This window comes from Engystomops pustulosus, chromosome 9 (assembly GCF_040894005.1).
Source record: "Engystomops pustulosus chromosome 9, aEngPut4.maternal, whole genome shotgun sequence".
NCBI classification, from domain to species: Eukaryota; Metazoa; Chordata; class Amphibia; order Anura; family Leptodactylidae; genus Engystomops; species Engystomops pustulosus.
The window spans coordinates 45379003-45404344 of NC_092419.1; the positions used below are offsets into that span (position 1 = coordinate 45379003).

The 25342-nt window shown below is 41.8% G+C and overlaps 1 protein-coding gene across 3 annotated transcripts in view; it reads right to left on the reverse strand.

The window, feature by feature from the left end:
* Positions 1-532: 532 nt before the first annotated feature.
* SERTM2 (serine rich and transmembrane domain containing 2) overlaps positions 533-25342 on the reverse strand; it is a 28767-nt gene continuing 3957 nt past the window's right edge. For 2 of the 3 annotated variants that reach the window (XM_072123393.1, XM_072123391.1), the window contains exon 2: positions 533-3204. In XM_072123393.1, coding sequence (XP_071979494.1) covers positions 2572-2853 — 282 coding nt within the window. In that variant the 5' untranslated portion in view covers positions 2854-3204 and the 3' untranslated portion in view covers positions 533-2571. Of the gene's footprint in view, positions 3205-4734; positions 4848-25342 lie in introns of those variants that run through there. The other variant, XM_072123392.1, reaches the window with a different exon arrangement.

Sequence of the window (25342 nt, forward strand, 5' to 3'; positions counted from 1 at the left end):
AAATAAAGAATTTTTCAAAATTTTTGCCAAATTTAGTTTTTTTTCATAACTAAACGCAAAAGATTTCATCCAAATTTTTAAACTAATTTGAAGTACAATGTGTCACGAGAAAACGATCTCAAAATCCCCTGGATATCTCATAGCGTTCCAAAGCTATAACCACTTATAGTGACACAGGCCAGATTTGAAGAATGGGGCCGCGTCCTTAAGGCCAAAAGAGGCTGAGTCCCGTAGGGGTTAATAAATGTGAGCCTATGTTTCTATAGTAGACATATGTTAGGTCTCAGTTGGGATTTCATCTCTGACTGCAGTTAATAGAGAACAGTGAAGAGTCCTTTTCATCCAGGCTTTGCAGCTCTTTGTAATGGGTAACAGGGCTGTGGTCAGACATAGCTTGTACCTATAAGGTATTTTTGAAATATCCTGTAGAAACTTTATGTTTTTGAGGCAACTCTACAAACAATATTAGAAACTCAAGGCTCATACTGTATATTTATACATATTTTTCAATAAGCACATTTGCTAAGCACGGTTCTTATAAAGAATAGAACTATGATCTTTATTTCCTAATATGTTGTATTACATATCACTTTTTTACACATTTAGAGTTACATGACAAAACCATTATTCTTAGCTTCCCTTCAAAAGACCATAGACAATGTACTGAGTGTACTGGAGGCATTCTATATGTATCACGCTTATTGCTGTGGATAATATACCTCCATCACTGGACTTCAATGTATTCCACTATTTTTTCAGAAGATGCTCTCAGTGATTGTCACAAAAAATCTTTCAGCTGATATGCTTGCAACGCATATGTGACAAGAGTGGAGCAAGGTTCAACTATAGCTGATTAATGCATGTGACATCGGAACGAATGCAAGGTGAGCATATTAGGAAATCGCCTAAGTTTCTGTCACAAGAGGATAACATCCTTAACAATATGACAGCTCGTTTCCAGCTCTTTCCACTTTTCAGCCTAATGAAAATAACTGGAGGAAGGTCACAAATAAACTATAGGAAAGTACTTTACAAAAAACTCTGCAACCAAATAAACATAGTTGAAACACTAAGACCAGGTTCCCATTGCGTATATTGCATCAGATTATAAAGCGGTCATTGGCCTCAAAATTCGATCTAAAAGATATCCCCTTCTTTTCTTTATTTGTGGTTCTTCATGTGGATAAGCCTAATACAATACCAGATTACCCACCTGCCCCGGTGTCATTGCCAGGATAGGTCATATTGGGTATTTTTTGCTTGTTGGGTAAAAGAAATCTTTCCTGAACTAAAATGAATAGGAAGTAGGTTTTTGATATTTTTTTCTTGCAGTGGGATTTCCAAAAATCTCAAAGACTTGTTTTAGTTCACCTCATGGTACATAGCACATATCAGCCTGCCATAAAGCAAAAACATTGATCATTGGCCATTACCATATGGTAAGTTCCTGGAGCCTAGGTGGGAAACAAAATCCCCCTGTGCCAAATTAAGGAACCAGAACTAAAAATATTGTGTCGCAGTGTTGGTCCCTGTTTCATATTGGCACACAGGAGCTTTAAGCGCCCCTCAGCATGTATCAGCTTAAGTCAAATGATATCATCTCTGGAGAGGGTGATTTTCATGTTTAGTGGGTAGCTGTAAAGGCACTTTGCCCCCTCCTCCCGCTAGACTTATCAGGATTTCAGTGATCACTCCTATTGTCCTATATTTTGGGTGATCTGATGGCAATGTGCCGCCATAACACATTTCTTAGGGGAAGACTTGAAGTTCCCAACTCATTGTCAATAAAGATGTAAAAAGGGCAAAAAAGCAGTCATTTAGAAAGGAAACAATTCTATATGACTCTTAGTGATAACTTTCATATATGTATAGAGAAGGCTTAGGCCCTATGAACACCACTATACTTGGCCATGCCACTCCTTGGCGTAGCATACGTACAGGAGGCAGGAGGGGTGATTGCACCTCACCCCTCCCTACTCCATATGAAGCTAAGCAGCCTTGTACTATATTTTGTGGCTCGGTCACGGAGCTGGGGGGAATCTGTGTCCGGCCCCCATACGGTCATGTGCATGGGGCCTAAATCACAAAGTGACTGTTATGTTCTGCAGATATGAGTGTCCATCTCATAATCATACATCATATGCATGGCCAAACACAGAGAGGTGCATTAATAATGTGATATCAGCAAACCATTCTAGACAAAAAAAATATGCATATATATCTATTCACTCATAAATAAATTCTGATCCAGTCACATCATTGGAAAGTGACGTGCATTACCAACAACAAGTCATTGGTTTCAGCTCATGTGCAACTACGAAGCTATGGTTCTTTGCCATGATGGATATTTGTGCTCTATTAACACCTATTATACAGAAAAGAAATAGGAATATCCACAATATAGCTTGTCATCTTAAAATCTGAATCCTATAAAAGAAATGTTCAGTAGATGAACAGAATAGGATATTGCTGTCCAATTCAGAAGCACTTGCTGAGCTCCTGCAGTTCCGCGAAGCAGTCACGGGATCGGCAGCGCACCAATGCATGGTTGTCTATATTACTTTAAGTCCATTAGGCACTTTGCGACCTGCCTTGCATTTCCACATCAGTAAACTGCGGCATGTCCGTGCTTTCTGTGTTAGTGGTGATAGGTGAGATTACGTGTTTGAGGCGTAAGAGCATTGTGAAGAGTAGGACTAGGAGCACGGCAAGCAGGCCGAGGAACAAGCCCACATACATGTACAGGTTGGAATATTTATCCGTGGTTGTAGCAGTTGCTTCTGTGGCCACTGTTGGGAACTGTTGGACGTAGATAGTTCGGTTTCCACGGAATTTTAAATAGACTTCAGTCATAGTTTGAGATACTATTGTGTCTACTCTGGTGATACTGCTGTAGTATTCCTGTATAAAGTATCAAAGGTATAGAAATGAGCTATGACCAGTAAGTACGTCCACGTCGTTTCAATGTTCCTGAGATGCAGAAAAAGCTCATGATTATATCAGTTCCTGAATGTTTGTATTCCAACACACTGAGCCCTTGGAATCCACTTTATCATTCTGTCTTTACATGAAAATGAATGGTATTTTAGAAGAATCACAATTTATTGTTGCAGTATTAGGCTTTGTGGTCACAACATGTCCTTTTGGTCATCGGTGACTTGATTCTGATGATGCAGCGCATTTCTTAGTTGCTTTACATGTAATCTGTAATAAACAAATATATAATTATTTTTAGGACTACAACTGCAAAATATATCAAATGCATTTTGTAGGAACAGATAAAGGGTTTTGGATGTAAAGGGGAGAATGGAGAAATATAACTTTTTGCCAATGATGTCCTTCTGTGTATGAGTCCAACAGGTCGGTATCAAAAGCAATACAAATTATAAGTGAATTTGGAATCTATTCAGACATGGAGATAATTTTGGGAATGCACTTTATGCCATATCAGGTCAGGGGTGAGGTGAGCCCTGATACTAACCCTTCCAGCTGTCACTGCCTACTTGAAAACTATCCTAAATAGTGACCTCCAGATGGAAAGCATTTGCTTCATCAAATAATGAGTAGGAAGGTAAGAAAAATTGGAGAAAAAACTATTATCACCAATCCTAGTCAAAACGGGGTGAGAAGGGGGGTTACGTCAGATGAAAATTGCAAATCACAGGAATGTCAGTGGTACAAACCAAGGTCGCAACCAAATGGCCACATAGTACAAAATTAGGAGACAAAGGAGCCAACTGAAATTCAGATCAGGCAGAATCAACATGGAAGTGAAAGTTTACCAAAACCACTGGCAGAGAACTCCAGCCCCAAGGATGGATTTATAGCTGGCTAATGAGAAATTGTGCTCAGCAAACAACTCAAGGGTTTAACCCTTGTTTAACAGCCAACCTACCTATTTTCTACCCACCCTATGGCATTGTGTGTTGCAATGTGTGTTGTCGCAACAATTTTTTTTACACCTTGTGTTAATGCAACCATATTGTATGGACCATGCATGCAAAAGATATGACATCCACTCAACACTCATCAACCCCCAATGTAAAATTAAATACATATTAAAAATCACTAAGGGCTGGTGTGTTGTGCATCACTGTACACTCAGCAGCTTTCACCTTCCAGTTATTAGTACGGTTAGATTCCAGTTTCATCTGTGACCTCAATCATTGAAGTTTAACAAGCTACAAGGAATTGAATATAATCAATATTACATTAACATTATAGTTCACTGTGAAGCCATGGCGATAGTGAATCACTAGTTACGCACGCAGAGTTTATATGGATAGACTTTGTAAACTGCAACATTTGTCACTTAAAGCCCTGATATATCTGGTGATACTGGAGATCCAATCTCTGTACCGTGGTATTAACTAGCATTCTGTATACATAGTGTAGGACTCTCAGGTTGTTATAGTATAATTTTGTGTCATAGTAAAGGTTGTAGATTTAAAGTGTTACTGGAAAGAGATACAAAATAATGTGTACAGGCGGTCCCCTACTTAACAACACCCTACTTACAGACGACCCCTAGTTACAAACAGACTTGTGGATGAGATAATTTACTCTACTTTGGCCCCAGGCTACAATAAACAGCTATAACAGTTATCACAGGCGTCTATAATTAAGCTTTATAGTTAAGGTTCTTATGACAATCCAACATTTTAAAATCCAATTGTTACAGAGACCAAAAAAACTTTGACTACGGGTAAAGTGAAGTATACAGTTCCGACTTACATACAAATTCAACTGTCTTGCAGCGCTGGGGTCCTGGGTTCAAATCCTACCCAGGTCAACTTCTGCAAAGAGTTTGTATGTTCTATCCGTGTTTGCATGGGTTTCGTCCGGGTCCTCCGGTTTCCTCCCACACTCCAAAACACACAGTTAGGTTGTTTAGATTGTGAGCCCCATGGGACCAATTTGGCAAACTCAGTGCAGCGCTGCATAATCTGTAGGCGCTACATAAATAAAGAATTATTATTATTATTAAGAGCAAACCTACATAACCTATACTGAACTTGGTTACATATCGTTATTGAAAATTATGGCCAACTTGTTTGGCATCTATTATTATTCTATTATTAAGACTTCACAAATGCTTTTATAATTTTTTCTATTTTTCTACAATTTGGGAACACAATTTAAAGCAGTGGCTGGTTTATTAATAATTTGGACCTCTGTGATTGGTGGGAGGATTTAGCATGTCCCTGAATTCTAGCCTCTTCTGATGTGATGTGATCTGTAACTTTCTGGTAATCCTGCCCCGGGGCAGTCTGATAGCAAGGTAAGGTGAAGCAGATTACTGTATGTTCGCTTCATTCCCTTAGTCACAGTGTGACGGATCAATGCTTTTCAGGGCAAGGTACATTTGCCAACAATTTCTCTACATACATAGACATGTCACAATACACATATACAGTACAGCTACTAGATACTTACTTTAAATAACTGTACATTTGTGCACAAATTGTTCTGTATTCAAAGTGCACCTTAATTTTGCATCCAATGTAACTAAACTAAAGAAAGTCTAGGTAGTTCCAGGGTTATGAACAAGATAGGTGCTGCAGGTTTGTCAGATTTGTATGTAAGTCAGAACAGGTATATTTGTAATTCTATCTCCGGACAAATATTTAATTTTGGAATGTAACAGGAACAAGGATTAACAATAAAACATTATTGCAGTTATTTATTGCTGCCTGGGGTAATGTTCAGTAAATTACAAGCATACAGCGCTGCACAAGCATGGCAAATCAGTCCATGTGCCCGTGGGGCTCACAATCTAAACAACCTACCAGTATTTTTTGAAGTGTGGGAGGAAACCTGAGTACCCGGAGGAAACCCACGCAAACACGGAGAGAACATACAAACTCTTTGCAGATATTGACCTGGGTGGGATTAGAACCCAGGACTCCAGCGCTGCAAGGCAGAAGTGCTATCCACTTAGCCACCTAAGGTGAACTAGGTGGGAAACCACTGGAGAAGATTGTAATGTGGGAATGAAGGACTAAGTAACACTACAAAAGTAGACAGTTAAGGGGAGGATGTAGAAGAAAGAGCTCACTACACACAGGGGCAGATTTACTTACCCGGTCCATTCGCGATCCAGCGGCGCATTCTCTGCGGTGGATTCGGGTCCGGACGGGATTCACTAAGGCAGTTCCTCAGACGTCCACCAGGTGTCACTGCTGCGTTGAAGACCCTCGGATTGCATCGGAGTTCACCGTCCTACGTCGGGAAAACGCGAATCGGTTCCTTAGTAAATGACCCCCACAGTGTTAGAATATAAACTGGGATAGTAGGACTAGGTAACACCTTTTAATAGTGGGCTTTAAAAAAATTATGAGATTTTTTTTAAAGTTAGTATGCTTCCGTGTTCTCCATAGTCTATTTAAGTAATCTATTATTGCTCCATGCAGTATTTTTTTATATTATTTGATCTTTTCCCATGTTATTTAGAAATCTGCACTTTATTATTTGAGGGTACTGTATAGTAAATGATGAGAGCTGTGAATTGAAGTGTTCTTGACCCTTTGTAATGAGAACTCAATGCTCCTTCTTTATTGATATGCTACGGATCATTCCAAACAAGTTCACGTCTTTTCTCATTTCCTCGGCTCATTCCACTATCTTTCCTGTCCTGAAGCTTAGCGGTGCATCCATTATATCTGCTTCATGGCATCCGTATTATAGACCAAGATGCTATGGGTCAGTTGTACCTTAGCTGAGCAGCACAACCTCCTCACTCATGCTCAGTTCATTTATTCTGGATTTCCCCCACTATCATGTAATGCCTTCTATTGGCTTTTCTTTGCATTAAATCAGACATATGGATTCTTTTTCCTTTCTCTGTCATTAAAATGCTGTTTTTTCCCCTACAGTATTATACTCCCACAGAAACATCAAATCAGGAACATTTTAAATGGGCTCTCCAGCTAAGGTCATTCCTGTAGACTATATATGCTGTTATAATTTTATAATGTCTTAATGGATATGGGTTCCCATGCCAGAGATCCTTCACTATAAAGTATCTGGTTTAGTGATAGGTGGAAGGGAATTAGAGGTTAACAAAAGCTTCACTAGGCAACTAAGTTAATGTTTTAGATAATAACTGGAACGATAATTGTTCTAATTTCATAATATTTTAATTATGTCTTAGAATTGTTTTCCAGTCTTAATTTACAAAAATAATCAATATATATATAAATAAAAAAACAACTGCAGATCCTTGTAGATATTAGACTTTATACTAGGGATTTCCCTCGGATTTACACTGTGTATTGTACCATTGCTAGATGTGTGCCAGTGTTTTACGAGCAATTTGATTGTTTAGCATATTGTCATTTTTATTTGGTAATAATTTAGAATATAATTCTACTTCTTACTAAGGAATCTAAATAATTTCCTGCACATAGCTTTGCTTTGTCCTGTTCTTTTTGGGGTTGTGCCCAAAATTTAGCAGGTTTTTAAAATTTCTTTTTTAAATTTTAATAAATAAAGTTTCAAATGTAAAAGTTTACTCTAGCTCTCTAGGTACACCAATGCAGCTGTTCGGAGTCACATTTTACTCTCTCAATAGTAAGGTGCTTGAATTTCATTATTGGGTAGCAGAATACAATGGGTCAGATTTATCAAGCTGTCTAAAAGTCAGTTCAGTTCAGGTCCACTCATGTTTATGATCATGATGCAAAGATACTATTTTTCTAATCCATCCTGTCTGTTATCCGGCAAACACCAGATATATTTCAAGTTCCAAACTTCTCACAAGTCACTTTCACCTTGGACCCTGTAAATAAGATGGGGGCTGATGGATGGTTCAAGCAGCAGAATTTTTATTTAATAAATTATTTATTAAATTATTTTATATTGTTCCCTTATGAAGAATGGCTGGACCATTGTCCAATGTCTTTTACCTCTTGTGTCACCCCCTCATCCTCATAGACTGTAAGCTCTTGTGAGCAGGGCCCTCACTCCTATTGTTCCATATGACTGTTTGTACTCTGTAATGTAATATTATATTTGTATACGTCCCCTACGATTTGTAAAGTGCAACAGAATATGATGGCGCTATATATAGATTATTATTTTTCCTTGTATATCACATTGTGTTTCCCTACCTCTGAGCATATATTGTGTTCCCGGTGTCTGCCTTGCTATTGGCTTTCTCGTTGATCTGAGAAGATGTGTTTGTTCCATGCTCTCATTTAATATTCTTCACAGAATAACTTCAGGAGTCACTCGGGGATTGTGAGTAAATCAATGACTCTGAGCACGTTGCAGCTTGGATTCGGGGACTGTATGTGTGTGATTAGAGGGCAGAGTTTACAGGGAATACAGAGAGAATCTCATCAAAAGCTAAGAGCTCTTTGAAGCTTTGTGTCTCAGCTATTGACTGTGTATGAAGCTGGAACTCCAAAGATGAGCAACAAAGCAAAAATATATATATTAAGATGACAGTACATTGTATAAGCATCGATGGCGCCTGTCATAGTGCGGACATTTCTGGAAAGCCTCAGAATGTCTCGAGGAAAGGGATGAGCGAGGGTGTATTATCGGAAGGGTGCAGCACATTGTGCCATAGGAGACATGTCTCATTCCAGTCATAGTAACGTTATGTCTGAGGAGATTGCCTTTTAATGAAAAGATAATGCAAATTCAGGGTTCACCACCATGATAATAAGACAAGTCAAGTCATCATCCCAGAACTGATGACATTATTCCCGCTGTCAGACGGAAAGGATGACATAAAACAGAGAAAGCTGTCCTGGCTTAACCTCCTTATATGAATCCTGTGATATATTACTTCCTTATATTGTTCCTCCTATACTGAGTACAGTCACTTTTTGCCTGTGAAGAGGGCAAAATTGACTTCAAATGCCCCTATCTTGAGCTTTACAACACCTAGAACCATGATTGTGTTATCATTGTAAACTTGAGAATATCAACTTCCAAAATCAAGTCATTCTGTGCCACAAAGAACAGGAATTAAAGACATAGGGAAAATATATTCAGACTGACGTTTTGATTGACATTCTTAATATTCCCCTGTTCCCCACTCTGTAGCCAGATCTACTAAGATCCTCTAGCCTCATAGTAGATCCGGAAGCAATGTCCTCCAGGTCAGACCTGTTTAGACCAGGGCTGACCTAGTGGAAATTTTCGCTATAGTCTTTTAAATTTCAGGCCCCTGCCTTGTTCCCAAGCCCATTATGCCCAAAGAGTAAACATCCATTAAAACTTTTGCTAATGAGGTAAATTACATGCCTTCTGCACCAGAATAATGGTGGTGAAGGTATTGTAGATCTGCACCATAGTTGCAGATAGCATTACACACTGGCTCTGGACGTTGTATCACTGATATTCCCTAGGTTTAAGGCTAGACCCTCTATTTCCCATGAAGTATAATATTAATGTAAAAATTTTGTTCGATTGTAACCCGTTCTTCTAGTACTTTGTCCCTGTGTACATAGCATCTGTAAAGCCAAGGTACATTCATTGTTGGGCTTAAATTTGCCCTTTTGACTAAATAAGCATACTATACATATAAACTTAAATATCTTCTTACAATAGTGGCATTTGTTTTGCATTCCCATGGTTGGTTTGGAACGGGATGTCTTATACAGGAGGGACATGCTCTACAAACATTTAGAGTCTGTATACTTTCTTTGGTTTATTGGCGTAGTCCTTGCTTTCTTTGGTTCCAGATTGTAAATTCAAATATCCGGATGACCTATGAGTCAAGATTGTCTGTGGGCTAATTGAATTATTTATTGGTCATGTAATTTGATTTTCTGACCTACCCTTCATATAACTGCTCTGGGTTAAACCAGGCTGCTTGATGACAACTAATGTCATTGTGTGGTCTTAGATCATGAAGCCCAGTAATTTATAAAACTTGTAACTGTATATTGTTTTTGATACATTAGATTTATGGACGCACAATTTTCATCCCACATTCAGCAGTGGCACATCCTATAGCATAGGAACATGTTCATTGTTCATACTACATTGCATTTCATCCTAGAACTTTTTTTACTGAGCTATTGGGGGGCCTTTATTATTCAATTTGCAATTTTTGCAGATTCTTTTTCTTATGTTTCTTTATTTATAATATGTTGGCATCACAATCTAACTTCTTTTCCGGCACTTCCAACATTTGTTTTGTTGTTCTACAATCTCAACACTTTTTCTGAACTTCTAGTTTCCACACACTATTTTTGGCACATTTTTGGGTGCACATTTAGACCAACAGCAAGTCCGCCAACTTCTATACCCCTTCATGAATGTGGTTTAACATTTCTGGAGCTCATTTGTTCTTCCTATGGCACGTAAAATAAATTTAGGCTGTGCTCCACAATATATAATTATAGTGCAAAATATTGCTAAAATTGGGCACCAAAAACAACACCTAGTGCCATATATAATAAATGCCCCCCATTGAGTCCATATAATTAAATAATATCTGACTGTTTATGACAAAATGACTTTATTCAATAAATCCATAACTACTTGGATTCTGATTATTTTTATTGATTGCTGAAATATGCAAAGAGAACAGTCGAAGTGTATTGACGGAAGGATTCAGTATTTTAATGCAACATAATGATTCTCCTATTAGCCTCGTCAAATGTATCCATTTAATTTAGAGCAAGATATCTAGGCTCGGATTACAAATTGCTTCACTTTGTCCTGCAACACGTGAAGCAATGGTAGTGAATGGAGTTACATTGTGACCTTGAAGTTGGCACAACCAGTATGCAACTATAGGCAATCCCCTGGTTGCGTACAAGATAGGTTCTGTAGGTTTGTTCTTAAGTTGAATTTGTATGTAAGTCGGAACTGTATATTTTATAATTGTAGCTCCAGCTAAATATTTTTTGGTCTCTGGATTTTAAAAATGTTGGATTGTCATAAGAACCAGGATTAACAGTAAAGCTTCATTACAGACACCTGTGATAACTGTTATAGCTGTTTATTGTAGTCTAGGACTAAAGTACAGCAAATTACCAACATCCAGAGGTCCGTTTGTAACTGGGGGTCGTCTGTAAGTAGGGGACCACCTGTACTTAAATTATTTCTTGAGTGGTAGGGCAACACACGTAAGTTCAGGAACTTGCAACACATGTTTTTTCTTGTTAACTGGCAAAACACGTGTTGCTGGTTCCTGAAAGTCCCTTTAGTTCCCAAAAGCAAATGTTACTGTACTTCCAATGTAGTTTCCTTAACACAATTCTTTTGCATATTGGATTATTAGATTTTGTTGAGCAGATATTTTCACATATTACATTGTGCTTAACCTGGTGCGTTTTCAGATTTGCTATATACAGTATTAGTAAATCTATAGTTTCAAAACAAGGTTATGCTCCCATCCATGCGAGTAATAACCTGATAAATAACTCCCTAAATCACAAACTATCACCAGACATTTTAGAAAGCTATTGAGGCACGTTTACTTACCCGGTGCTGTCGCGATCCCGCGGTCCATTGTCCAACGAAGATTCTGGTCTGCCGCAATTCACTAACCACGTGCGCCCAAGTTCCTGCATCCGTCGCTTCTGCCCTGAGGTCCGCCGGAGTTCACCTGCTTTTTCCTGGTGCTTGATCTTGCAACACAAATCCTTTTTTAAATTCTGTGGGTTTTCCAAATCCGTCGGGTTGTCCAACGGCCCGGCCCTGATTTCTGTTGCGTGCAAGCTGGCGCTGATGCGCTAAAATCTGATCGCGTACGCCAAAATCCCGGGGCATTTCGGCGCAAAATGGAAATCGATGGGAAACCAGGCGAAAATGCGTCCATCAGACCCTTAGTAAATGAGCCCCATTGTGTGTCTGAAACAGAAGTGTAGGTCTGCAGACTTTTCTTCCTGTTTTGTGGATGCACGGACAGATTTGAGTCTTTGTCATATTTAGACATATTTCCTGATGCTATATGATACTTCTGTTCATCCTTATTGACACTTTAGAGACTCCTAATATAATTCAAGGTTGCCAAGGGCTCACTGAATAATTTGGGGGCCAGCCTGTCTGGTCTGTTCTTTGGTCTGCAGAATGTTCCTACAATGGGCACATAAGCACCGAACTAGTTGCCTATATGGAACATATATTGCCAAAATACACTATGACAAGGGTGTGGTGCCCGCAGATACCCCAAGCGTTTTGAACCATTTGTGTGGTTGAATCTGAAATACATTACATTTTCTTCAGCGAACAAAATTGAAAAGTCATTCAACTGGAACACACACAGACAAAACAGGAAATGTGATTTCTAAGCACTTCATTCATTAATCTTCTCAATTAAAATACAGCAGGGTCCTCTCCTCTATTGAGGATCTTCTAGGTCCCTTTCACATAAATGTATTATTACTCCATCCCTGTATTTCTGTGCTGTATGAATCCATGCATGGGTGACGTTTTTCATCCGTATGTGCACATATGTCACTATGTTAGTACCGTATCCATATAAAATACGATGGGCTGGCAAATGATGGTTGGCTGACTATTGGCTGGCTGACAAAATGCACCTCCCACTAGTTCTGGTCTCCCTGGATACTGCATGTGTATACGGTAGCATTCGGTGCACAATCATATGCAGCACCTATGCAACACATATTTTAAAGTTCTCATTGACTTCTATGGGGCATACAGAACATACATAGTAGAGAAAATAGAACATGCTCTGCATTTGTTTATATCTCGCTTATGATACAGTACAGTGGACGATACGGCCATGTAAATTGCCTGCTATGACATTGCCCGGTGAAATAAATGTGCCAGTATGCTACCCATATGAAAATGGTACTTTATGGGTAACATACGGCCATCTTCATATGTCCGTGTGAAAAAGGCCTTAAAGGAAACCTACCACTTAAAAGTGGTAGGTTTATATACATATACATGGCACACCATTAGCACGGCCTGTTTCCCCGTGCTAAGTTGCGCAGGCGCACGTGTGCCGGAGAGCTCGGTGACGTCACCGGCTCTACAGCACTTTAGAATCCGGCGCACGCACAGGCGCGCGCATGGTGCGGTGCACTGAGTTATAAGTTAATATAAGTGGTAGGTTTCCTTTAAAAACAAAAGAGAAAGCATCCCATAATCTAAATCACCTAGTGTACCTATACATTGCATGTGCAATGCTTCATTTGTCCTGAGGTGGCACTGCAGAGGATGCAGATAATTGCCCTCTTCTTTCAGCACATACGGTGGGTACGGAAAATATTTCGCTCTTTGTTTCATTGCAGCAAATTGATAAGATCAAGAAAGTTATTTTTTTGCTTATTAATTCACACTTTACACATGATGAAGATTGCTGGAAGCCATTTTCAATTCTCTCCAGAGTTGCTCAATTGGGTCTAGGTCAGGGCACTGGCTGGGCCAGTCAGGATTGGTCACAGAGTTGTTCTGAAGCCACTGCTTTGTTATTTTAGTTGTGTGCTTAGGGTCATTGTCTTGTTAAAAGGTGATCCTTCAGTCCAGTCTGAGGTCCAGAGCACTCTGGAAGAGGTTTTCATCCAGGATATCTCTGTACTTGGCCACATTTATCTTTTCTTCAATTGCAACCAGTCATCCTGTGGCTGCAGCTAACCCCCCCCCCCCCCCATAGCATAATACTACAACTACCACGTGTCACTATTGGGATTGTATGTGCCAGGTGACGAGCAGAGCCTGGTTAGAATTAACACTAGAGATGAGCGAACATGCTCGTCCGAGCTTGATGCTCGGTCGAGCATTAGGGTACTCGAAACTGCTCGTTACTCGGACGAATACTTCGCCCGCTCGAGAAAATGGCAGCTCCCGCCGTTTTGCTTTTTGGCGGCCAGAAACAGAGCCAATCACAAGCCAGGAGACTCTGCACTCCACCCAGCATGACGTGGTACCCTTACACGTCGATAGCAGTGGTTGGCTGGCCAGATCAGGTGACCCTGGGATAGACTAGCCGCTGGCCGCGCTGCTCGGATCATTCTGTCTCTGGATGCCGCTAGGGAGAGAGCTGCTGCTGGTCAGGGAAAGCGTTAGGGTGTTCTATTAGCTTACTGTTAGGCAGGAGTGATTCTCAAAGAACCCAACAGCCCTTCTTAGGGCTACAATAACGTTCTACTTTTTTTATTTTAATTTGCATCTTTTACCATTTTGTGAGGAATTAGCAGGGGGACTTGCTACCGTTGTGTTTAGCTCTTAGTGGCACACATATCCATAGCAAAGACCGAAGTGGGAAAATTCAGTAGGGGTTGGATTTCTATTAGGCAATAACTCAGTGTCATCTCATCTGGCATAGTAGTGTGCTTCCTTTGATACTTGGCTAGAAAATAGCCATAGGAGAATACAAACAGCTTCTTGAAGCCTACAGTAGCGTTCTATATATTTGATTTCTGGTTGATCTGCTGGTGGCTGTAGTTTCTGCAGTGCATGTACTTGCCAATTCTGAGCAATTTGTAGTGAGACTTGCGACCGCTGTGTTCTGCGCTTAGTGGCGCACATATCCATAGCAAAGGCCGAAGTGGCAAAATTCAGTAGGGGTTGGATTTCTATTAGGCAATAACTCAGTGTCATCTCATCTGGCATAGTAGTGTGCTTCCTTTGATACTTGGCTAGAAAATAGCCATAGGAGAATACAAACAGCTTCTTGAAGCCTACAGTAGCGTTCTATATATTTGATTTCTGGTTGATCTGCTGGTGGCTGTAGTTTCTGCAGTGCATGTACTTGCCAATTCTGAGCAATTTGTAGTGAGACTTGCGACCGCTGTGTTCTGCGCTTAGTGGCGCACATATCCATAGCAAAGGCCGAAGTGGCAAAATTCAGTAGGGGTTGGATTTCTATTAGGCAATAACTCAGTGTCATCTCATCTGGCATAGTAGTGTGCTTCCTTTGATACTTGGCTAGAAAATAGCCATAGGAGAATACAAACAGCTTCTTGAAGCCTACAGTAGCGTTCTATATATTTGATTTCTGGTTGATCTGCTGGTGGCTGTAGTTTCTGCAGTGCATGTACTTGCCAATTCTGAGCAATTTGTAGTGAGACTTGCGACCGCTGTGTTCTGCGCTTAGTGGCGCGCATATCCATAGCAAAGGCCGAAGTGGCAAAATTCAGTAGGGGTTGGATTTCTATTAGGCAATAACTCAGTGTCATCTCATCTGGCATAGTAGTGTGCTTCCTTTGATACTTGGCTAGAAAATAGCCATAGGAGAATACAAACAGCTTCTTGAAGCCTACAGTAGCGTTCTATATATTTGATTTCTGGTTGATCTGCTGGTGGCTGTAGTTTCTGCAGTGCATGTACTTGCCAATTCTGAGCAATTTGTAGTGAGACTTGCGACCGCTGTGTTCTGCGCTTAGTGGCGCACATATCCATAGCAAAGGCCGAAGTGGCAAAATTCAGTAGGGGTTGGATTTCTATTAGGCAATAACTCAGTGTCATCTCATCTGGCATAGTAGTGTGCTTCCTTTGATACTTGGCTAGAAAATAGCCATAGGAGAATACAAACAGCTTCTTGAAGCCTACAGTAGCGTTCTATATATTTGATTTCTGGTTGATCTGCTGGTGGCTGTAGTTTCTGCAGTGCATGTACTTGCCAATTCTGAGCAATTTGTAGTGAGACTTGCGACCGCTGTGTTCTGCGCTTAGTGGCGCACATATCCATAGCAAAGGCCGAAGTGGCAAAATTCAGTAGGGGTTGGATTTCTATTAGGCAATAACTCAGTGTTATCTCATCTGGCATAGTAGTGTGCTTCCTTTGATACTTGGCTAGAAAATAGCCATAGGAGAATACAAACAGCTTCTTGAAGCCTACAGTAGCGTTCTATATATTTGATTTCTGGTTGATCTGCTGGTGGCTGTAGTTTCTGCAGTGCATGTACTTGCCAATTCTGAGCAATTTGTAGTGAGACTTGCGACCGCTGTGTTCTGCGCTTAGTGGCGCACATATCCATAGCAAAGGCCGAAGTGGCAAAATTCAGTAGGGGTTGGATTTCTATTAGGCAATAACTCAGTGTCATCTCATCTGGCATAGTAGTGTGCTTCCTTTGATACTTGGCTAGAAAATAGCCATAGGAGAATACAAACAGCTTCTTGAAGCCTACAGTAGCGTTCTATATATTTGATTTCTGGTTGATCTGCTGGTGGCTGTAGTTTCTGCAGTGCATGTACTTGCCAATTCTGAGCAATTTGTAGTGAGACTTGCGACTGCTGTGTTCTGCGCTTAGTGGCGCACATATCCATAGCAAAGGCCGAAGTGGCAAAATTCAGTAGGGGTTGGATTTCTATTAGGCAATAACTCAGTGTCATCTCATCTGGCATAGTAGTGTGCTTCCTTTGATACTTGGCTAGAAAATAGCCATAGCAATAGGATAGGATTGTTTGGTTTTAAAAACTCAAAAAAAAACAAAAAACACAAAAAAAAAAAAAAAACACAAAAAAACACCAAAAAAAACAAAAAGAAGTAAAAAAAAAAAAAAAGTTATAACTCTCATTTTAAAAATGTTTAACCCGAGGGCTAGGGGTAGAGGACGAGGGCGGGGACGTGGGCGTCCAACTACTGCAGGGGTCAGAGGCCGTGGTCCTGGGCGGGGTGAGACACCACCTGCTGATGAGGGAGCAGGGGAACGCCGCAGAGCTACACTCCCTAGGTTCATGTCTGAAGTTACTGGGACTCGTGGTAGAGCACTGTTGAGGCCAGAACAGTGCGAACAGGTGATGTCGTGGATTGCTGACAATGCTTCGAGCAATTTGTCCACCACCAGTCAGTCTTCCACGCAGTCCACCCATGTCACCGAAATCCCCACTCCTCCAGCTCCTGCACCTCAGCCTCCTCCCCCCCAGTCTGCCCCCTCCCAGGAAAATTTGGCATTTGAACCGGCATACTCTGAGGAACTGTTTTCTGGACCCTTCCCACAGTCACAAACCACTTGTCCGGTTGCTGCTGAGCAATTTTCCGATGCCCAGGTTTTCCACCAGTCACAGTCTGTGGGTGATGATGACCTTCTTGACGTAGTGGAAGTGTGTAAAGAGGTGTCCGACGATGAGGAGACACGGTTGTCAGACAGTGGGGAAGTTGTTGTCAGGGCAGGAAGTCCGAGGGGGGAGCAGACTGAGGGATCGGAGGATGATGAGGTGACAGACCCAAGCTGGGTTGAGAGGCCGGGTGAACACAGTGCTTCTGAGACGGAGGAGAGTCCTCGACCTGAACAGGTTGGAAGAGGCAGTGGTGGGGCCAGACGGAGAGGCAGGGCCAGAGCTGGTGCATCAGCGCCACTGTCAACTAGTGAAGCTCCCGTGGTGAGGGCTCTTGCGGCGAGGGCTAGATCTTCAGAAGTGTGGAGGTTCTTTAAGGAAACACCGGATGACCGACGGACTGTGGTGTGCAACATTTGCCAAACCAGGCTCAGCAGGGGTTCCACCACTACTAGCTTAACTACCACCAGTATGCGCAGGCATATGAATGCTAAGCACCCCACTCAGTGGCAACAAGCCCGTTCACCTCCGGCCGTGCACACCACTGCTCCTTCCCCTGTGTCAGCTGCTAGTCAGCCCCCTGCCCAGGACCCTGGCACAAAAACCCCATCGTCGCCTCCACGATCCTCCACAGCATCCACCAGCGTTCAGCTCTCCATACCCCAGACGCTGGAGCGGAAACGCAAATATAGTGCAACCCACCCGCACGCCCAAGCCCTTAATGTGCACATCTCCAGATTGCTTAGCCTGGAGATGCTGCCCTATAGGCTAGTAGAGACCGAGGCCTTTCGCAACCTCATGGCGGCGGCCGCCCCTCGGTATTCGGTCCCCAGCCGCCACTACTTTTCCCGATGTGCCGTCCCAGCCCTGCACCAGCACGTGTCAGACAACATCATCCGTGCCCTGACCAACGCCGTTTCTGACAAGGTCCACCTGACCACGGACACGTGGACGAGTGCTGCCGGGCAGGGCCACTATATATCGCTGACGGCACATTGGGTTAACTTGGTGGAGGCTGGGACCGAGTCTGACCCTGGGGCTGCTCATATACTGCCGACGCCGAGGATTGCGGGGCCTACCTCGGTCCAGGTGTTTCAGGCCTACTATGCCTCCTCCTCCTCCCACCCCTCCTCCACCTCCTCCTCCGAACTACCATCCGTGGGCACGGCGCCATCAGTCGGTAGCTCTAGGCACAGCAGCAGTGCCGTCGCTAAGCGACAGCAGGCGGTGCTCAAACTGCTGAGCCTAGGCGACAAAAGGCACACCGCCCAAGAGCTATTACAGGGCATTCCACATCAAAGTTGTTAACTTTGTCGCCACCCTGCTGTGTAATCCCCAAAATATACTTGCAAACTTTTACCATTTAGGGATATTATTTCAGCGCTTCTTGCGCATCTGTTTACATTCCCCTCACCCGCCATATCCTAAACTTATAAGAACGCTACTACACTTGATCTTATACAAAAGGTTCTTAGAAGTGCTGTTTGGGGAGTAGCCTATAGACAGGGGCTTGGATTGGCGAAAGCTCGCCTGGCAGCGGAGCGCCAGCTCCATGCCAAGATCCAACTAACATAGTTTTAACTGCAGCACCTTTAATCTACTACTAGTTCACTGCCTCCATACATGGTCCCCTTATCAAACGAGCTGTGTCAGGCAGAATTTTGGGTTGTTTTCATGGCTTCCATGTTAACTTTGTCGCCACCCTGCTGTGTAATCCACAAAATATACTGGCAAACTTTTATCATGTACCGATATTATTTGAGCGCTTCTTGCTCACCTCCTTTGGTTCCTCTCTGCCACCCATTGGTTTGAAGCCTGAGTCCATTTAGGGTATGTCGCCATGACACTCTCTAGCCTGCTGCCGCTGCCTCTGCATGCCGTCCCCTATAGTGTCAGGGTCAATTATTGGATGTTTTAGATGCTATCTAGCTTCATTCTGTCACTCTGTCATGGCCATGCTGTTGCCCATAATTTTGGCATAATGGTGCGATTATGCAGCCTCAGAGGCATCCATGCATGCTGCCCCTGCTGTTTCCTGTCCATTTCCGTGGTGTTTCCATCCTTTTCTGAGGTTCCCAGGTGTTTGGCCAAGCTTCCCTGTGCAGAGCCTTGGTCCCCTTGAAAAATGCTCAAGTCTCCCATTGACTTCAATGGGGTTCGTTATTCGAGACGAGCACTCGAGCATCGGGAAAAGTTCGTCTCGAATAACGAGTACCCGAGCATTTTAGTGTTCGCTCATCTCTAATTAACACCAATAAGTTTAATTTTCATCTCATCGGAGAATCTTATTTGTCATAGTGTTGGAGTCCTTCATGTAATTTCTTGCACACTGTATGCGGCTTTCATATGTCTTGTACTGAGGAGAAGGCTTCTGTCTGCAAACTCTGCCATAAAGTCCGGACTAGTGAAGTCTGCAATGATAGTTGACTTTTTGGAACTATCTTCCATCTTCCTACCGCATCTCTGGAGTTCAGCCACAGTGATCTCGGGATTCTCTGCCTCCTCTCTCACCAATTGCCTAGTTTGGCCGGACAGCTGGGTTGCGAAAAATTGTTTTCATTTAAGGATTCCGCTCTTCTTTTGTAACCTTGGCCAGATCTGTGCCTTGCCACAATTCTGTCTTTGAGCTCTTTGGGTAATTCCTTAGACCTCATGATTCTCATCTGCTCTGACATGCACTGTCAAGATGGGATGCAGAATGTACATTGATGAGCAAAAAAAAAATAACTTTTTGGCTGCAGTGAAACAAAGAGTAACCATTGTATTACAAATGAACACTAGGGATCAGCTTATTGCTGAGAATCTCCCCTACAGGATGCTAACATATGTGTGATAAAAATAAATGAAAAAATAGTACATGATATTTATAATGCACATTAGATTTTAATGCTTGGTCAAAGCATGAGAATAAAAACAATACAATTGTCAGGCATATGATACATATACTTTGCTGACATGTGAAATTTGAAGGCCACTATCCAATACATTCTTCGTATTAAAATAAATCTCCAAAAGTACAATAATTTGTGTTAGCACAATATGGTGATATAAGATCTTATATTTTATTTATACATGTAGAATAAAATGAAAAAATAAACTGAATAGACACAGAGCTTACTGTGTCCTGTAACCGTACATCTAGCACTTTAATAGTGCACAGATTTCTATGCAGGCAGCGCTCTCCCTACCACTGTGAGTACGTAAACCAATCCTGCCTCCCCAGCTGTGATCTCTGGAAGCATATCACAGTGGCTGTAGATAATATGAACTGTGATCGCACCATTTAACCCAGTATTGTAATAGTGCAGAACTCCTTAAATTGACAGACTCCACTCTGTTACATTTTGCATTAATATACAGCATACATTAGATTTACCTTTCACGTAGAAGATAGGATTCACAGAAGTCAAGGAATGTAATAAAAAGAAATATTCCTGATATATTCTGTAATATATTGATTGTATAACATTACTCGGTTGCTGCTCTATAGAAGAAGTGTGTGCTCAGAAAGCTGCAGTACTCTAGGCTCATTGGCAGGTTTGTGGATCTGCAACGTTTTAGACCAGCCTTGATAGGGTTTGCTGTTAAGGGAATGTTCAAGTTTAAAGTGAACCCGTCACCAGTAATGTCATTTTTAGCTGGTGCCAGGTTTCAATAGCCAATGCTTTGCTGATTTTTAAAAATGTTGGCATTCTGAATCATTTCAGTACTTTATTAAACTTTATCTCACATCACCTGGCTCCCTGCTAGCAGCATGTGGCAAGTCCAGCAAGGGGGGGGCTGCACCAGTCTGTGCCTCTGCATTACATCTCTCCATCTCACTCATCCAGCTCCCCTCCCCTCTCGCAGTTCACAAGCGCAAGCTCCCTTTTCCTGTCATGAGCATTGAGCAGGCGTAGGATGGGGTGGGGTCGGGGGGCTGGATGAGCGAGGAGGTGAAGAAGAATGCATTGAGGAGACTGAGACACAATCTGGTGCAAGTGCCCCCCAATTCCCCTTCCGGGACTCACCACATGCTGCTGGCATGGAGTAATGTGGAACAACATTTTATAAAGTACTGAAATGATAATCTGCAACTAAATCATAATGCCAACAAAGAAAAAAATACATTTTTTAAAATCAGCAAGGCATTGGCTATTGAAACCGGTCACCTGTTTAAAATGTAATTGGTGATGGTTTGCTTTAAATAGTTTCACTAACTTCATTACTTAGTTTTCTGTATTTTGTTTCTCAAACTGCTTCTCCTGTTAGATACTTAGCTTCATGCACATGAAGCTCCACTGTGAACCCCACCCTACAGCTTTCTATGGGGCACATTCATGGTGGGGTGCATGCCCCATGAGGCCCTGTGCTTCATAGCAGTGGGAATGTGTTGACTGCTGGCACCGCAACAGATAAGGCAGGTCCGGTTCCTGTCCGTCTTTTCTGTCCTGCATAAGTGTAGATAACCATTCTGCCAGGACTGGCCAGGTGTTAAAATCACCCTGCCTGACTCCTACACTATTACAAAAATGGTAATAGAGGTACAAATCAGCGCACACTATTATAAAGGAAGACTGTCAGCAGCTTTTATACTGCTCAACCAACAGCACCCTCAGGTAGAGTATAGAAGATCCTTTCTAGCAATGCCACGTTTGAATTTTAACTTAAAATTGTCTTCAAAGACCCACGTTAATAAACAGTAATGAGTCACCTGCCTGGGATGAGTCACTTTTGGAGACTAGAAGAGGAACATCACTTCATGTGCCTCTATCGTGTATTACCTAAAAGTATGTTTTTGGTAAGAATCTCATCCTGCATCAGGCAAATGGTTCTGTTATCTAAACAATCAGAGATACTGGTAGAAATTATGGCAGAAAAATGGCAGAAATTAGATTCAGTGAGGCCTTCTTCTGCTGCACCCCATCCACAGACCACTGTTGTAGTAAATGGTTTTGAACCATTGTGTCACAAAACACTATTTCTGCCTCTAGAAATTGGCAAATATCAATTTTCTTCACCATTTTCCAATTTCCAGAGGTGTTTTAATTCTTAGACATCATCACCATCTACCACTAACGCTCAGCTATTGAATTCACTCTTGGTTGTGGCTTCTTCCATTTTAGTCTGGACTATATTTTTACTTCTTTCCATCCTCTTTTCTCCATAAGCTTATGCATTCATCTGAATCTGATCGAGTTTAAACCTAGGGTGGGAAATGCATTGGTGCCAGCCCATGCCCCCCGGTATATAGCCAGCAAGCCCCCTGCCCCCCAGTATATAGCAAGCCTGTCCATGCCCTTTGCTATATAGACAGCTCGTCCATGTACCCAGTATATAGCCAACCTTCCCATGCCCTCTAGTATATAGCTAGCCATCCCCCTATCCCCCAGTTTATAGCTAGCCCCCTGACCCCAGTGTATAGCCAGCTAGCCCATACCCCCACTATACAGCCAGCCAATTCCCCCAGTATACAGCCAGCCCCTCCCCCTAGTATATAGCCTGCCACCAGTATATAGTCAACAGCCCCTTTCCGCAGTATAAAGACAGCCAGCTCATGCCCCCAGTATACAGCCAGCCCTTTGCCCACAGCATATGTAGAACAGCCCCTGCCCCAGTATTTAGCCTGAAACCCCTGCCCCCAGTATATAGCCCGCCAGCCCCTGCCCTCAGTATATAGCTTGCCAGCCCCTGCCCCCAGTATATAGCCTGCCAGCCCCTGCCCCCAGTATATAGCCTGCCAGCCCCAGTATAAAGCCAGCCAACCCATGCCCCCTAGTATATAGCCTGACAGCCCCCCAAGTATATAGCCTGGAGCCCCTGCCCGAGGTATGCCTAGTATTTGAGGAAAAAAAACTAATTCTGTACTCACATTTCCTCTTCTTTCCTGAGATGCTCCAGCTCTGCATCCATGCGCGCTGCCATCGCCGCTTGCTGAGTGTGTGTGTGCCGATGGCCGATGGTGACACACACACACTATGATGTCAGCAAGATGCTAACGTCATGGTGCGTGCAACGGCAAAGCGCAAGGCACACGGAGCTGAAGCATTGGAAGAAAGAAGACGACCTGCTCGGGGCATTGGAAAGGTGAGTACAGTGCTTGTTTTTTTTTCATAGATTCAAGTATAACATTTTTTGTGCTGAAAACTCGGCTTATATTCGAGTATTTCCGTTAAACACATACAATAAGGCAAAAATGTGTTGGAGTAATAAAAAATGCTATAGGTTAGAGGGAAGTATGTGTTCAGTTACTGTATTATGTACATAGAGCATACAGGGCTACATAAGGACACCATATATGACATTTCCTTTTTTTTAAATACAATACACCATTTCTGCACTTTTTTAACCCAATATGATACCTTTTGTCTAGTGAATATCTTTAATAGGTAAACACATATTTTTATGTGGACAACCCATTAAGGAATACAATACCTTTAATTCTACAATTGTGTTCACTCTGTAGATGGATACTTGGAAATTGACATTCAATAAAAACTTTCAAAATCTGCTGCATGTAAAATTTCTTCTGTAGATTTGGCTACATTTCCTATAAGGTCAATTGAAAGGTTCAACTGACCTCTGTGACCAAAGATCTGTGACCAAATCTACATGTAAAATGTGTGGATTTAGCTGCAGACTGTGAACCTGATTTGGTTGTAGATTAATAATAACAGATGATCATGGGGTACATGTACAAAAAAAATAGACATTACAGAGCAATAAAATAGGAATGGATTAGTAATGGGCCCTGCTCATGAGACCCTCCAATCTTTGATCATATGCATTTACCCCTTTACAGGCGGTCCCCTACTTAAGAACACCTGACTTACAGACAACCCCTAGTTACAAACGGACCTCTGGTAATTGCTAATTTACCGTACCTTAGCCCTAGGCTATGATAATCAGCTATAACAGTTATCAAAGGTGTCCACAGGTGCTTTATTGTTAATTCTGGTTCTTGTGGCAATCCAACATTTTAAAAATCCAATTGTCACAGAGACCAAAAAAGAGTTTGTTGCGGTTACAATTATAAAATATACAGTTCCGACTTACATACAAATTCAACTTAAGAACAAACCTACAGAACCGATCCTGTGCGTAACCTGGGGACTGCCTGTATATCTAAGTAACATTTCTACAGCATGTAGATGCATTCTACAATGTATCTGCGTTGTCTGAACTTACCCTAAGTAAATGATCATCCCATAAGGTCAAGGTATAAGGCGGACATGATTATCTTACTAAGCTGATTTTATGTATGGTTATCTGGAAATCAGACAGTAACCTTAGGTATAATTATACCCTGCATAGACCCTTAATGTCATGATTATACACTGTGCTGCCTGTATGGAGCACACGTGAATTCACTGTAAGTGCCCCATAGAGACATGGCATGTATGCCTTAGGGTATTTGTACCATAGATTAATAGCCTAGGTTCCAGAAGACACATCATTTCAACAAAAAGACAAATACAACCTACTTACACCTGCGGTTTGTGAAATATCTGTATGAAGAAAAATCCTGCATTTCGCTACCAATTGCTCCTATTGCTTTGGGTTGTCTTGATCCCTTGAGTCTATGTGCACAAGGATAGTGCAATCTTTATAGATTATCATGGTTGAATGATCAATCTCATATCACCCAACTAAGTATTTCCTATAATGACATAATACTTTAATGGTTCCTTTAGCTCCAAGAACATTTTAATGGTAACATGAAGGGCTTCATCTAAAGGGCCCCTCTGCTATCCTATGGACTCATCAGAAGAAGCAAGCTACAGTATATAAGATCTACCTATATCTGCAGCAGATAGCAGCTTGCAGTCTGCAATCCTCTGCAGCTGTGTAAATGACTGGAAGAAGCTAAAAATCTAGAACAGCACATCTGTTTTATCTCTTGTCAATGGTTTATGAAAACTGTTTGCATTGCAATTGTTTTATCCGTTCTAGCCCCGCTTTATCTTTCAAAGTAGTGATTGCACTTTATCTGGAATGAAAATTCCAGTGCCGAATTGCGGTAATTTTGCCGACATACACATCTGATTATTATATAAAAATCACATAATATTTCCACTTACACAAATCTCCCAAATATTCCCTATAATAGTTAATAAAATGCAGACATCTTATAAAGCTTTTGACAGGCCCGGCATAGTAGGAGGCAGCATTTATATATATCTTAATATGCCATCACCCGTAAATCAGGTTAACTTGTTCTAGCTACCTTTGAGTTATGAGAGCCTCTATTCTTCATGCCCTCTAGAATTTCTCACTGTCAGAATTAGCTGATGATTGAACACCCCGGATCTCTCCAGTGCATAACACAAGAGTGTTAAATAAGGCTCAGCATCTAGCATCTGCCATATTATCAAGTCAGTATGTTACACCAGAGCCATTTAAAGTATATGGGATTAGACAG